The sequence below is a fragment of the Panthera pardus genome, unplaced genomic scaffold, assembly GCF_024362965.1.
Source record: "Panthera pardus isolate Hobbes unplaced genomic scaffold, ASM2436296v1 HiC_scaffold_2, whole genome shotgun sequence".
Classification (NCBI taxonomy): domain Eukaryota; kingdom Metazoa; phylum Chordata; class Mammalia; order Carnivora; family Felidae; genus Panthera; species Panthera pardus.
Window position 1 is genome coordinate 80,488,750 of NW_026526765.1, and position 16,630 is coordinate 80,505,379.

The following is a 16,630-nucleotide window of genomic DNA, read 5'->3' on the forward strand; positions in this document are numbered from 1 at the left end:
ACTTAACCTGCTTGCTACTTTCTTTTGGGTGGTTAGTTTATAATATCTTATTTAAATGTAAAATAATAGCTTATTTATAATAATAGTTTTAAAATAGCTTAAATTTGAAATTTAAAATCCAATAAACATTTGGTTAGTCAGATTTCTCTTCCTCTGTTATTAAGACATTTATGATAATAAATGTATCTCATGAATACTGCTTTGGTTGCTTATCAAATTTTTTTAAATATATTTATTTTAAATGTTGTATTCTCTTATGTGTATGAGAGTTGGAGAAAGGCAGAGAGAGGGAGAGAGAGAATTTTAAGCAGGCTCCTTGTTGTCAGCACAGAGCCTGATGGGGGGTGGGTGGACTCTATCTCACGAATCATGAGATCATGACGTGAGCACAAAATCAAGAGTCGGATGCCTAAAAATTGAGCTATCCAGGTGCCCTGCTTACCAAAGATTTTGATTTGCAAATGTCTTATCCTTGATTTTTCAAATAGTCTATTCTGAATTTACTCCTTGATCTCACTGATAGTAGTGGAATGTTTTTAAAATTCTCTTTTTAAGTAGAATTTCTACTTTATTGTGATCAAAGAACATGGTATGTACAGCAGGCACACCTTTATATTTGAAGATTAATTATCAGTCAGAATATGATGACTTTTCCTCCAAAGTTCTTGGGACTTTCCCCCAAATAATTTTCTACTTTGGCCATTTGACTTACTGTAATTGGTTATTTCTACTTTATTAACTACAGACACTAACAATTTTTCTCTTTGTGAGATTAATTTTCTAAGCTAGAATTTTTTTTTAAAAATGGTTGTTTTGGGGCACCTGATGGCTCAGTCGGCTAAGCATCTGACTTTGGCTCTGGTAATGATCTTGCAGTTTGTGGGTTCGAGCCCCAAGTCAGGCTCGGTGCTAAAAGCTTAGAGCCTGGAGCCTGCTTTAGATTCTGTGTCTCCCTCTCTCTGGCTCATTCTCTCTCTCTCTCAAAAAAAAATAAACATAAAAAATGTTTATCTCTAGTCATGTCACTGCTATGCATCTTCTTGGGTGGGGATATAAAGTCACTGTTACATTTTCTTTGAATTTCTAAAAGAAAAAAACCCTATAATAATAATAATAATAATAATAATAATAATACAGATGGTATAAGGAAGGGAATTAAGGCATTGGATCCCTCTAATTTGTTCTTATGTTCTGCATCATTGTAATGATAAGATGCCATATTCCGAGGATACTGCTCACTTTATATTCTTCCCTAAATTAGGACTCAAGAGCCTCTCTGTAATATAAGCTGTTTGTATGGAGGAGGAAGAGTGGAAGGTCATGGAATGGGGTGACTCAACTGTGTGGGCATGGTGTTTTCATAGGGGTATTATGAGGACTCTATTACTAACTGGTTAGTAATACCTTCTTTGACGGGCTTATTGCTTCACAGAGTCCAAAAACTTTGAGCAACTCCAACGAATCATTATTTCTTCTAGTTGCTACTCATTCTGCTTCTCAACTAATGTATGTTCCATGACATTGTCCACATAAGAACCTTGTAAACAGATCACCCCAATCCCACACACACAAAAAACGTCTGGAGTTATTTAAGTGTGGGCACTCCAACAGACTTATATTTGCATATAAATAAGCCATAAAAATCCTGTAGTAGAGAAACCTGCTTACCATTACCCAACATTTCCTAAAATTTCTAGTAATAGAATTCTCTTTGAGGAATTATCTATTCTACCCAGAGCTAAGGTTTCCTATGAGGTAAATATGGAAAATGATAAATTGTAAAAATATTAACAAGTAAAGTTATTTGAGACATACCTTTGGATAAACTCAAATTTTAAATTCTCTTTTCATAGGTATACTTGATAGAGTATGTGCTCATTGGTTCAATTAGTTACATTGTTGCAAATGTCCACTGTGCTGGTACACTTTCAGGACACAACACATTTCTAATGGCTACCATGGGTTGAAAGCCTTTAATTTTATGATTATTTCCTCACCTCCAAAGTCAGATTCTAAGTCACTAGTTTCCATTTCTTTCTGCCACCCTAAAAGCAAGGAAATAAAATCAGGAGTTTCAGACTTACAAGAGATGAAGAGTTTGGGGAACCAGCAAAGTCCTTAGACAAAGCATCAAGAAGGAAGTCGTCAGTCATGGGCTGCAAGAACCAAAAAATATATCAACAAACACCACCTCAACTGTTTCCTCATTATTCAGATGATGTCACTATTTACTGCCAATCGACTTATTAAAAAGAAAGCTATCCCATTCCAGAATTAACAATCAAGGCCAGATGAGAAAGATCTACTCAGAGAAAAGTAGCTTGCTTACTGGAAGTGATTTCTTGGGCTCTTTTGGCAGGAGGGGTTTTCCATCTTTATCCTATTCGGAAGAGAAAACCATGGCATTAAATCATTTCCCGTGATTTATCCTGTGGGATTTATCACAAGTATGAATGCTTTTAAACACTGTAAGGGGTCTACAGGTCATACCTGACATTGTGCATTATAAGTTAGATTCATCGTTTCAGGAAAAACATTCTCTCATCAGAGAATATGTTCTAATTAGTTCATTCCAACCAACAGCTCAGGCATTCCCTAGGCGTGGGAGCTAAAAAATGAACTAGGCAAGACTTGTGACCTCAGAAGCCTATGAACTAGTGTAGCAGAGAAACATGCAAATAGTTGAAGTAGTGTGGCACAAGGTTCTGTGACAGGGCACTTACAGGACACGAAGGGAGCAAAGGGATGCACCCCTCACCTGTGTGGGGGATGGGCTTTGCAAATGTTGCCTGAAAAAAGCTGGCTAAACTTTACAGCCAATATATTCAACATTATCCATTGAGGAATACTACTTGGCAATGAGAAAGAATGAAATCTGGCCATCTGTAGCAACGTGGATGGATCTGGAGAGTGTTATGCTAAGTGAAATAAGTCAGGCAGAGAAGGACAGATACCATATATTTTCACTCATATGTGGATCCTGAGAAACTTAACAGAAGACCAGTGGGGAGTGGAAGGGGGTGAAAGTTACAGACATGGAAGAAGGCAAACCATAAGAGACTCTTAAATACTGAAAACAAACTGAGGGTTGATGGGAGGTGGGAGGGAGGGAAAGTGGGTGATGGGCATTGAGGAGGGTACCTGTTGGAATGAACACTAGGTGTTGTATGGAAACCAATTTGACAATAAATAATATAAAACAAAACAAAACAAACAAAACATTATCCATTGATTTGGTGCCACACTCTGCAGTAAGCACTTGGGAATAGCACAGAAAGTAGGACAGACAAAATTCCTGCCCCGGAAGCTCATCCTTATGGCTCAGACAATGCCAAGTTTCAGATGACTCTAAGTGCCACTTCTGAGAAACAGGACAGAATCATTAAAGCATCTGAAGCTTTTTAGTAAAGAAAAATTTATAAATGAATGGTAAATCCCATTAATCCACATATACAAAAATAGGTGCAAGGCTACATATGTATGTAGCTGTATATAAATGCATATAAATGTATGTACGTTTAGGTGAATATTCTCTTGAGCAGTGGTATCTCATGAAGATGACTGACATTGGTTCTACTGTCCACGTGTGCCCCTGTTCAAGTGGTTGTACTTCAATGACTCCCCTCCGTGTCACTAGCTGTGTTCAATCTCTACTTTCAAAATAAAGGAAACAGAACAACTATCCTTCTACTCAATGTTAAACAGGCTTTCTTACTTTTTCAATGTGTATCTAAGAGCTGGAAATTTTTCTTCACAGGAAATAGTTATTCCTCATTTTGGTTTTTCCTAGTTATATAAAGGCTTTCTAAGTTTTTCTTTGCTTCTGGTATTGTAACAAAGCAGCTATTACATGGGAAAAAATTAGGTAGCTAAGGCATTAGATTTTTTTCACTTAAGTTTTAAGGGAAAAACTATCACTTAAAAACAAAATCTTTATATTCTGGGCCTGTTTCCATGTCCCTTCTTTATGTTTATAAAATTCAGTAGTAACTAAAATAAAACAGAGAAACACTGTTCACCTTGACGTCTTCTAATCTATAATCAGGAGGAATTGTTTCTTCTTTTTCACCAAGTTTTTCACGATCCTCTTCTTTGGCTTTCTCCTGAATAAAAATTATACCATTCTCATTATTAATATATCCCCGCAAAGTGGATGTCTAAGTGCCTACATTTGAGGGAAATAACTCCAGTGTTAGATTAGAACATATGTATGGCCTTGTGTGTAGAGTTCCTACAGCAACTCTACACATCTTTCACACCCTCCCCTACTTGAGCCGGCTCAGACACCACCACTATGCCCGCTGGGCTAAAAAGCAATGAAAAGGAGGGTGGACAGCTGCCTCTTCTCTCAGGACTCCTCGGCAGTGGAAATGCACATGGCCCAGGTGAGATTCAGAGATTACGTGCATGTTCGCCATCCACTGCTGTAGCAAAACACTGATGCTTTACTCAGGTTTAGATTGTCAAACAGGATATGCTCCATAAATAGATAAAGCCAGCTCGTCATGTGTTGTAGGAAATTAAAAAAAAAAAAAAGATGACTAACTTGCTTGAGGAGTGAGGAACATCAATCACAGCTACTTTCAGGAAGTGACTGAGCTGCTATTACCTTGACTTTATCTTCCACAGGCTTTCCATCTTCTGGATCTGCTTCCTTTTTCCCCAGGCTACCAGCCAAGGCTTCTACAGCATCATCTGGCACCATGCCTTTCTAAAAGTGTATTTGTGGATATACTAAGAAGGCAGTTAATCACTCCTTTTAAAAAAGACTACAACAAACAATTCAGAAGGGCATATCCTTATTTCAGGCTTGGATAAGAAGCACAGTCATCTTTTAGTAATTTGAATTACCAACTGAATTGAATTGAACTGAATTGAAATCTATGTTTAGGGGCGCCTGGGTAGCTCTGTTGGTTAAGCTCCGACCATTGATTTCATGAACTCACAGTTTGTGAGCTCGAGTCCCTCATCAGGCTTCGCGCTGACAGCGAGGAACCTGCTTGGGATTCTCTCTCTCTCCTCCTTTCTTTCTGCCCCTCCCCTGTGCTTGCTCTCTCTCAAAATAAATTAACTACACTTAAAAAACATCTTTAGAATATATGTTTGAAAAACCTAAAATATTAAAAACTAGACCAAATTTCTTATATTAAGTGGGTACAACATATACTGACATGGAGAAACTTACATAATCTAACCCAGTTCTTGGTTTGGAAATAAGGAAGACAATGGGATGAATATACCTCAAACAAGTGGAAAGCCAGCAAAGAAGTGACCTGTACGGTAATCATTCTAGAGATGGTGCAGGAAAGATTTTCAGGCCTATCAGAGGACATTCCTCTCAAAGCTCTGTGAAATAAGCCTGGCCCATCCCAGATGTGGTGGCTCGCGCAGAGCCTCGGCCAAGATACAGAAGTTTGTGTTCTTTACCAGGCTTCTACTGGCCAAAGTGGATTCATGCTGATTCAGGTGACTGTGGCTGGCTAACCCGAGTGGCATGATGGGAATTGTCTACCTGGGGTCCCAGTGTTCAAAAGGAAATGTGCTCCCTTGTGATACAGTGAACTCTAGCCATGCTGGTTATTAAAATGAAACTGAGTGAAGACAACATGAATGATATAAAGGGAAAATAAAGGAGAAACTATGTTTGGGCTAAAAGATAGGACTCGATTTGACTTTTTCCAAATCACAGGTCAAGATCCACACATTAGTGGTTCACAAAATCAACAGTTCACAGGCAGGACTTTTTTTTTTTCTTAATTTTTAAAGTTTATTTATTTTGAGAGAGACAGAGACAGTGTGGGTGGGGGAGAGGCAGAGAGAGAAGGAGACGGAGAATCCCAAGCAGCATCTACACCATCAGTGTAGAGGAGCCCAACATGGGTCTTGAACCCACGAAACTGTGAGATCATGACCTTAGCTGAAACCAAGAGTCAGATGCTTAACCAACTAAACAACCCAGGCGCCCCAGGACTTTTTTTTTTAATGAAAGAATAGAAAATAGAATGCATCATACATAACAAGAATAAGTACTTCTAATTAAGCTGTTTTTTTCTATTATATAGATACTGGGTTGAAATATGAATTTCTTATTGCTGTTCTCGGTTAAAGTGTGAAAGCTTCTGAATTAAAAAGTCTCAAAGTTTATTCTTATAAAATTCTATGACCTCACATAGAATACATATCTGAATATTAGAGTAAAAATGTCTTTCTGTTTTATATGGCTTAACCAACAATGTAAGTAAGAAAAGTTTTTCTGCTAAGTTGCACTGCAAAAAGATCAATGAGCAAATGGAACCTGAGTGGAAGGTGATTTATCACCATCTGGTGGTTGGACACTGCATAGATTTTACTCCCAGGAGCTGCAAAACTCCCCGATGTATATCTAATTTGTTTGGGATTCTATCTAAAGTGCAAGAGTTGCAGTGACCAAAGTCTTAACCAAGCAATCAGAATTGGTAGCTGATCTAAGACATGTCCTCATACTTCACTTCTGTTTTCTCCTACTCTTTGCTGTAGAATCTATGGAAACTACTACTTCCTGTTAAGCCTGTTTCCCTTGGTTTAAGAATTAAACCAAACAGAGCAAAGCTAGGATACACAGCAGTCTTAAGAGCAAAGGAATCAGGAAATAGGACTAGGGCCTGCAACTTCTATTTCTGTAGTATTTTATGTTGTCAAATTCACAACTAGTATTCAGGTTTCTGGATTTCCTTAACAAGCTTTATATGAACAAGAACTGTGCAGGGCACATATTAGGCTCCTTTTTCTGCTTGGTTTTCTTTTGCTCACTACTCTTCAAGCCCTTCTTGGGCCCTCTGACCTTTGTCACACTCCACAGCTATTCTTTGTGGCTCTCACGGGTATCCCAATTACAGAAATGCCAACTAACTTCAGTGATGGTAATCTCAGCAACCATGGTCAGCGGAGCTGACGGAACAGAAGCCCAGAAAAGATCATCAGAGAATGGGAAACGCAGAGTCCTTTTCTGTGCACTAAATATCCAGTGCTCGACTCGCTATAGTCAGGGTAAAGTTGGAAAGGAATGAACCCTCAAAGGCCCTGGCAATCACCTGGAGCACAAGAGGCAGAGGATACATACATGTTTAGGTCACAGAGTTCTGCTCTGGAATGTTGGCTATTGTCTTTTATATTCCACTCACTGCCTCTGTTCTTCCTTCCTTCACTGTCTTGCCCCACATTCTGTTCTCCTTTCCAATTCCCTGTGGCTTAATTCCCACAATGTGAAAGTTCTAGAGTGTACCCAGAGACCTCAAAAAGAGGTTGAGTCCTGTGTAAGGCAGGAGGGAGACCCTGGACTTTGAGGGGATTTTCACTTGGCACCAAAAATGTCCCTGGCAGGAAGCAGCCATATCAGGGCACCCAGGACACACGTCCTACAACTTCTCCACCCTCTTTTTTCGAACAACTAAATGCACTAAACCCAAGCACACCAAGTCCTCTGGGCTGGCCTATCCTTGGCTCACTGTTCTCCCTAGGAAAACAGTGCTGTTCCCACTTCCCAGTGTGATCTTGCCCTCCCTCTGTGAGTATTTCCTAATTCCTCCTGGGGGAGGGTCCCTTTGCCCATGTTCCCCCTGCCCTTTTGCCATATGAGAATGATCAAATTCTACTGTAAAGCTTGAGATCTGGCCATCTATCCATGCTAGATGCTACAGTGGCTAAGAGCAGAAGCCTTATCACTTATCTCACCCAGGCTCTGAAAAGTTAAATGGATTGCTCAAGGTCAACTCAAAGCTTCATTTCCCTCATCTATAATAGAGAGATGATCAGAACAGGGTTCATAATGTCCTTGTGAAACTTTAATAAGATACTGCAAAGCATCCAGAACAACTTAGCTATTCACTAGGTCTGTAGTAATAAAGCACAGTCCCATCAGCTGTTACTCTGAGTCAGATTCTACCTGCTAACAGAAACAAAACCCACTGAACTCAAAAAGATTCAACTACTTAATTACCATACTTCATACAAAAGTTAGAGAGAGAGAGCCAAGAAGAAAAGGGAAATGAACTGAGTTAACCTTCCTTCAGTTGGGAGTAGGGAGAAGTCATGATGATATTGGTGTAGATTATTCCTTTAGGAGAGCCAACAAAAGGTACCATCAGGCTATCTGTGGAACTCCCAATAGGCTCAAAAGATATGGGAAAGTGAAAGAGCAAGATTATCCACCACAGCTGAGGAACCGGTAAGAATTTCAGAAGGTGAAAAAAAAAAAAAAAAAAAAAAAAAAAAAAAGACAACACAGCCTGTAGAAGTTTAATGAAAAACTTAAATCTAGCTTAAATTTGGAGGATACCCTGAAGCCAAAAGAACAGTAGACCCCATAGCTCTAAAAGATTTTCTTTTTATCTTATCAGAATAAAGTGATGCGTTGGCAACACACAGTGGCAAGTGCACGGGAAAAAGAACTACCTTCCCAGGACACTGCTCAATGTCCAAGGGAACACTCACCAAGGGAGCTGGCTTGGTCGGTGTGGACAGTATAGTACACATGGAAGCTCGAGGCACAGCCTCACTCACAGGAGTCAGGGCAGCAGCCTGAGATGCCTGTGGAGAGAGGCAAGTACAAGGAAGAGTTTTTAGAAATATCTGGTTGGTAAGACTGAACAATAAGGGACCAATGACACACTCTGCTATATTATATGCTGTGAGCATGACTTTCTCAAATGCCTAAGGATTGCTAAATAGTGAATAAATCGCAGGTTCAAACTCTTCTACCATTATTTCAACTTGGTTTTACCGCTTACCTTAGGTAGGTTACTTAAACTCTGAGACTCAGTTTCACATCTGGAAAATGAGAACAATGACAGTACCTACATCTCAAGGGTCAACGTGAGGCTTTCAGTAAAATAAAACATGTCCAGTGCTCTGCATACTATCTAGGAACACAGCTCAATAATATCAGCAACTATTATTATTTATATTATTTTCAGAAAATATATAACAATGATACACCAATTATAGAATGTAATGTTTTAATATAAATCCATCATTTTTATATATTTAATATTATCTTATCAATTGTAAATAGGTATGTTTACAAATGCAAGGTAGTAATACTATCCCAGAGGTTCCCAAAGTATGGTCACTGGACCAGCAGCATCAGCCTTACCAGCCTTACCATTTGTTACAAATGCAAATTCTTAGGGCTCCACCCCAAATACTATAGAAATTCTGGAGGTGGAGCCCAGCAAACCCTCAGGCAATCCTGGTACTAAAATTTGAGGACCACTGTGCTATCTTATTTTATCACAAGAGTAAAATTTCAAATAAACTGGTTTTAATCCAGACATTTACAAAAAGTTATCCTACATGTAAGATGCTCCGTAGATGGTCATTAGCAGGGCACTATCTCTTCCTTCAAGGAACTTACTATTTACTGAAAACTATGTATACACATCAGAGGTGGAGACCAAGACAGCTAAAAGCTTCCTTATAATAAAGATCTTAATAGATATACAAAGAACAATAGAGCCCCTGACATATTGTATTCTGCTTAGGTAGGTTTGGAAGGTTTGGGGAGGGAAAAGCAGGAGACAAAGGCCATACTTTAGCAAAACTTTAAAGGCCTGGCTAACATTTTAGATGATCTCGAATTAGGAGGGAAGTTTATTCTACATGGCAGGACCACATGGGAAAAGCCAAGGACACATACACTCAAGCCCTTATTGTCATGGTTTAGTAATGGGAGGACACACCTTGGTAGGGAAGGAAGCCAGGGCCAGAACATGTTAGCAGGGACTTTATTTTGTGGGGAACAGAGAGCTCCTGAGGGTTGGAGCACGGGAATGATGTGACTACCACCACACTTGAGAAACAGTAACTCTGGCGGACATGTGGGAAGGACGGCAGTAAGACTGAAGACAGAGGCCACTGCCACCATAAGGTGAGTGGTGATGACAACTTTAGGTTACAGTAGGAAGAACAGAAAGGAAAGCATGGATGTGGAGGAATGATTATAGGACTTAAATTACAAGAACATCTGGGCCAGTGTGGGAAAAGAAACCCCATCTAGAAAAAGTCAAGATCAAAATTGCATGTAAAAAAAGATGGCATAATAGGTCTCCATCAACTACATCATGCTAAAATAGTTGGGCCTCAGATTTTTAAGATTATAGAAAAATATCTTTAAAAGCCCACAAAATAGAGACTTCTATTTTTAGAAACATACTTCTGGTTTTTTGGTTGTCTTAGATCGTTTTCCTTTACTTTTGGGCGGGTCAAAATCTTCTGAAAGTTCATCAATGAGTTCTGATTCACTCAGGGCCTGGAATATAAGAAAAACACTATATTACAAAGTGACTCTTTTTGGTTACAAGAAAGTTTTACATAGAGAATTTCCTGTTAACATGTATTAAGCCATATTTTAGGATCTAAATCCAAAATTTAATGTTTGGGGTATTTTTTTAATTTATCAATGTAAGATAAATGTCATGCAACAAGTAAGGAATACTAAACACCAGGGTACCACAAAAATGTTCATGATTTAGTCCAAAGCTTTCCTGTTAATTCAGTTTCAGAAGAATTCTGTTCACATAAAACCACCTTTTCTTTCTAATGAAGATCTGTATAGTTTTTTCGTATGTGACTGTTTTTCACTATTTCCTAATGAGTGCCTTCTGAATAGCTCAGGAAACACAGATCATATACTCCTTCCCTAAGACTCTGAGGGATTTTGGCAACAAAGTTCTCCCATCCCTAGTTCCTTCAGATGAAATGGTATTATTCATTTGGAGCATGTGGAAATTTTGAGCAATACCAGTCATCTACAACAGAACGGCATGTCATCTAGAAGCTGTGCCTCTGTTGGTACAGTCTGAGTTTTGAGTCCTGGTCTTGCTAGTTTTTAGCTGTAAGATCTTGGGCTATTTACAAGTCTCTGCCTCTGTTTCATCACATGTAAAATGGGAAAAATCACAGCACCCCCTTCATTCAGTGAGGACCTGACTGCTTTAGACCAAGTTAAGGCAGTGTGGAATCATTAAAATATCTGATGTCATGATTATAATCAAATTCTGAAGTGCCAACAATATAATTTGAGGCATTCTTGACATCAGCTCCTAATGTGCAATGAATGTCACCTACAAACTCCCAATATTCTAGTAATAATTCATGAAGAAAATAATCATAAAAGATACGAAAAGGAGTCAGAGGTATGAGCCAAGTGTTGCTACCACAAGTTCCCCTCTCTTTACAACTAGGTTGGCATTCAAAGTCTCCATAGAGAAATCCTGTCAAAATGATCTTCAATTTATACTTTACAGTTCTTTTGCTCTTTATCAGAAAGATCATTTCCTAACCTTGGATTTTTCTTCAGGCTCTGGCAAAAGTGGTTTTCCATCTTTATCCTGTAAACAAAATTGAAAATTCATTGAAAATTAAATAGAACATTTTCTTTTTATGGCTCGTTAAGTTTCTTCTAGGGAATTCCAGGATAGGAGGAGATTTTTTTCCCCCTTATATTTTAATGATCTGTTTTTGAGTGAATTTCTTATATTTGAGTGAATAAATTTTCAGTATTTTTTAAATCAAGTATCAGAATAAACAGCTAAGCTCTAAAATAAATAAACTTAAAAAGTCTCTGTTCTCCAATCCAGGGTGAAGAGGTAGATTTCATTCCTGTAATCCTTTTTTTGTTTTTTGGAGATGACATTTCACAATTTAGAATATTTCTAAACTGAGGAACTTTCTATATTAGCACCTGTAAGGACAGTTTCCATATATAAGCACATAGAAGAATCAAAACATTTTCTATCATGTGTTTACGTTTAATTTTTGAAAGATAAATTACAGATATAATTACAGAACTCCACCATCCTCACATTAAACCCAAACCACCACCAACAAACCACCCTAAGGATACTGGCAAATAGCTACACATTTATGTCTACCCCTTCAAAGATCTATGGTGCTTTTATCCATACAACGGTTACAGAAAAATTTATTCCCAAATTGTTTCTTACGCTTCAAGGTTAAGGATCTATATCACGCATTGTTAATATCTGGAACACTTGGATTTTTGGGAATTTTAATGACCACATGGTTACTACTTAGGAAACAATCAACTAACTTTAAAGAACAGGAAAAAAAAGGGTTCAGGGGGTTCAGTTAGTATAAGAACTGGGATAGTCATGTTCTTGAGCATCATGGGAACAGTCCCAACAGAACATGATATGAAGAAGAGCATATTCTGTTAAGTGCCATGGCTAACAGCATACCGTGGTTGGCTTTAATCTATACTCCGAAGGCACAGTTTCATCATCTTCACCACACTTTTTTAGTTTCTCTTCTTTAGCTTTTGCCTGATTAAAGTGGAGAGGGAAATAAAACACAAAACATGTGGGTAATGTAGCTAAAACAAGAGGATATCACTTTATGTACTTCGTAAGTGTTGTAGAGAAAACCATATCAGATTCAAGTGTGTGTCTGTGCTTTGTAAGCTACAGAGCACAAGACCATGGTAACTGGCTGGTTGTGAGGAAGACAGAAAAAAACAACAGGGCGAGGAATCCTGGAGAGGTGTCCCCGCCCTGCTCTCAGCTGCTCTATCACCTTGGGGAGCCACTTAGTCTTTCTTAAGCAGTAAAATGGGGCTACCAATAATTTTTACCTAGTCCACTGACTTGTAAGGATCACTAGAGAAAAGGAAATAAAATATCGAGACCATTAAGCACAGTGCATAAGTTAGTTGTAATTATTTCAATAGCCTTCATCTCTTACTCAGTTATCTAGGGGGGAAAAAACCAACCAGTTCCAATGGTTAAATACAGTTCAGAAATGGGAGAAGCAGCTCATCACAAATCTTGGCTGATCCATGGATAATTGGTTTTACCTCTTTTAAAAGGACTGTTTTTTAAATTTTTTTTTTTTTTTTATTTCAGTATCGTTAACATACCAGGTTATGTAAGTTTCAGGCGTACACTATAGTGATTTAACAATTCTATACGTTACTCAGTGCTCATCATGGTAAATGTACTCTTAATCCCCTTTACCTATCTCATCCAACACCCCACCCACCTCCTCTCTGGTAACCATCAGTTTCTTCTCTAGAGTTAAAAGTCTGTTTCTTGGTTTGTGTCTCTTTCTACCTCTTTTTTTGTTTGTTTGCTTGTTTGTTTTGTTATAGTCCATATATGAGTGAAATCATATGGTGTTTGTCTTTCTCTGACTGGACTTACATCGTTTAGGTTTATATTTTCTAGCTCCATCTATGTTATTGCAACTGACAAGATTTCATTCTTTTTTTATGGCTGAATAGTATTTCATTGTATGTACATACCACATCCTTATCCATTCATCTACTGATGAACACTTGGGATGCTTCCATAATTTGGCTATTGTAGATTGCTGCAATAAAAAAAGTACTCCCTTCACTAAGAACTAGGACTTTATTGGATTACTGAACCATGAATAACCAACTGCATTCGAGATAAAAGTGCAGTTCTATAGTAGATCACTGGCTTCTAGGATATAGCATTTGCATTTTAAACTACTGGTGACTTATGGGAAGTTCCATGATATGTAATAATTGGCACCTGTACCAAGGCATGGATTTAGATCACAGAACAAGGAGCTCCTGGGCACAAAGAGGAATATCACTTAGCAAATTCCAGCTCAACCTGCTGCTCCATCTGTATTTCATCCTAAAATAGTAGTTCTCCATTGAATGAATGATTTTAAAAATATTAAGCACTTTTAATGAACCAAGCACTCTTCTAGGCTTTAGAATTACAGTTTTATTGTCCTGTAAATTAACAATTATCATTAAGGGATTAAAGTTGTGGTTTTTTTTTTAAAAAAATTTTTCCAGTTATATTCTACTGCAACACGTGGAGGAAGTCCTATTATGTAGTGGCACTCCCCCATTCAGAGATTCGTGAGGTTTCTACCTATAAAACAGCCTTCGTGAAAGTCAGAAGTCACCTTTAGAAGACTGTCCTCTCCAGGCTTATGGACAGTGAGAATCATGTGCACCGTTAAATCCTTTCTATTCCTGTTTGATCTTTACAATCTTTTTATTTTTTTTTTAGTTTATTTACTTATTTTGAGAGAAAGAGAGGGACTTTGAGAGTTTGAGCAGGAAAGGTGCAGACAGAAAGAATCCCAAGCAGTGACAGTGTGGAGCCCAATGGAGGGCTTCATCCCACAAACCGTGAGATCATGACCTGAGCTGAAATCAAGAGTCGGTTGTTTAACTGGCTGAGCCACCCAGGCGCCCCTGATCTTTATATTCTTTAAATGCCTGCACTGTAGGCACTGAAGACAAATGTCTACTCAACTGAAATAGCACCAGACCAGGTCACTACACACAGAAATGGGGAGGATTAATGAGGTATCATTGTAGAATACTTATGTCATGATACATTATAAGAATAAGTAGGCATGGACATGTCTTCTCTGAAGCATGATGCAATTTCTCCATAGAGAGCTCTCTAGTATGGAATAAACTGAAGTGGTTTGGGACTCCTATAGAATATTAACCTTCATAAGGCTTATCAAAACATCAGAGTATCCAGAAAGTAATAAATTCACCATTAGGCACTAAAATTCAGCTTAAGAATCCAGAGGATTGGAAGATCTTAGGAAATATTTATACTATGAATATAATTAAAAAGGAAAACTACTTGGATGTAAGTAAGTAAGTAAATAAATAAATAAAAGGAAAACTAGTGGAAAATAGCGGAAGATAAAGTAGAAACTAATAGAAAGAATAGAAAGAACAGTCCTTTTAGTATTAGTTAGAATTTTAGAAGTTCACTACTGTGGAGATTTTCTAGAGGAAACATAAATACATTTATATGTATAAATGTATCCCAAAACTAGTTACCCCAACTGCTTAAGAACTTATTTTTATGCAACTATTTTTACAACTACTGACCTGATTTGAGTCACCCTAAGACACTTTGCCCTGAGATTTATGTTTATACGTTTCCTCCCCAAATTACTGTCTTATTAAATCACACCATTCTCTGTAAAAAGTCTGAAATAAAGTGCAGTTGGTCCCCTGCCCTGAAGCTGTCTGGTGGTGGGACTGTAACCCAACTTGGTCTGCTCCCCCACCAAGACACACACACCCGCAGGGTCTTGCCAGGACCATCCTCTCCCTCAGACATTTGTCTATGTGGCTGCTTTAAATAACGTGTGCCTCGCACTGTCTTTATGACAATTTCCTTTCTTCTCAATACATTACTTGGTCTTGGAGGACGAGGACTGCTTCCCCTCCTCCCTTGTGTTCGCCTTCACAAAGCTTGTCATGCCACACTGCGCCTGGTAAGCCCTCAAAGAAAGCTGAAGATAGAAACTGGCCCATTTTGGACCAGAGCAATCCCAGACTCAGGCCAGAAGCCTGTGAGAGTCACTTTCCTCAGTGATTCAGAACAGGAAGTGACAGCGGAGGCAGCGGCATTATGACAGTGACAGGCACATGCCAGCTCCCCTCCCTGAGCTGATAGGCTGATGCTTCTGAGGGTGCCCAGGCTGTATTTCCATGTCCCCCAACTACACTGCCTTGTCAACAATGCCCACAGGCCAACTCCCTCTTTTATCCCAAATAACTCAGCTGAAAAATTCTTTAAAAACTGTAGTGTCATGGTAAAACTCTCCTCCACCAAATATAAGCTTGTTATGGCTCAGAAGGCTTGCTAAGATGTTGAAGTGTAGTAGGCATGCAGGAACTGCAGTTACAGAGTTAATCCTTGCTTGATATTATTCTAATTTGAGACAAGATTTTCAACATTTTTCTCCATAGTTATAAAAAGAAGGATCTTCCCACCCCATCTACCACATTCCCCCTCTCTGCTTATAAAAAGAAGCACCTGGAATCCTTTCGAAAACACAAATTTCCAATGTCCACAAGAGCAGACAAACCTCTCGCCAAGCCATTGCCTCCAGGTTATCTTGTCAGTCAGGTGTCATTTAAGCATTGGCAGAAGAGATTAGCATTCACTTTACATATTAAAACTCTAGATGGTTTAAAAGACAATACTCAACTATCCTTCTTGGTTGCTAACTATGCAAGAATGAAAATCTAAGTTAACTAGACTCTGAAAGTAAGGCAGAATGAAGAGTAGTTAATTTTTAATCTCCAAAAAAGAGAAGTTGTGTAAGAACATTTAGTTTCATAACCCGCCGAACAACATGCTTTGTATATGAATCCAAGGTCAGTACCTCATCAACTTCTTTAATGGAGCTGAGGTCGAGCTCAGGTTCTGGCTTCCGAGTGCCCAGCGAAGCAGAAAGAGCCTCCAGTGCTTGATCACTCATTGTGTCCTGCTAAAAAAGGAAAAAATCTGTACATTAAAAAAGGGAACATCTCTTCAGCCTGAACAACCTATCCACTTCTTTGTGAAATCCCAATTTTAAAATTCTAAAATGAGTTGCAGATTAGGGAAGGACTTTAGGAAGGCAATTTTATTGGAAACCTAGCAGAAAAGAGAAAGGAAAAAAAAAAAGAACTTACCAGTGAATGAAAATTGGGGCTAAGACACTTCCACAGTGTCTTATGCTGTTTATACCCTCGGGGGCACACTTCACCCCTTATTTCTCAAGCTACAATTATTACACAACACTCGTATCAAAATAAAAGCTTGAAGAAGTAAACTTTCACTTTTCT

The 16,630-nt window shown here is 38.5% G+C and overlaps 1 protein-coding gene across 18 annotated transcripts in view; it reads right to left on the bottom strand.

Moving 5' to 3' along the window:
* Window positions 1–16,630, bottom strand: part of CAST (calpastatin) — a 108,231-nt gene that overhangs the window by 15,885 nt on the left and 75,716 nt on the right. For 10 of the 18 annotated variants that reach the window (XM_019428861.2, XM_019428862.2, XM_019428863.2 and 7 more), the window contains 9 exons: window positions 16,186–16,287; window positions 12,237–12,320; window positions 11,319–11,366; window positions 10,190–10,285; window positions 8,470–8,565; window positions 4,610–4,711; window positions 4,020–4,103; window positions 2,330–2,380; window positions 2,085–2,156 (listed from right to left, as the gene is read on the bottom strand). In XM_019428861.2, coding sequence (XP_019284406.2) covers window positions 2,085–2,156; window positions 2,330–2,380; window positions 4,020–4,103; window positions 4,610–4,711; window positions 8,470–8,565; window positions 10,190–10,285; window positions 11,319–11,366; window positions 12,237–12,320; window positions 16,186–16,287 — 735 coding nt within the window. Of the gene's footprint in view, window positions 1–2,084; window positions 2,157–2,329; window positions 2,381–4,019; window positions 4,104–4,609; window positions 4,712–8,469; window positions 8,566–10,189; window positions 10,286–11,318; window positions 11,367–12,236; window positions 12,321–16,185; window positions 16,291–16,630 lie in introns of all 18 variants that reach the window. The other 8 variants (XM_019428850.2, XM_019428857.2, XM_019428856.2 and 5 more) reach the window with 1 other exon arrangement.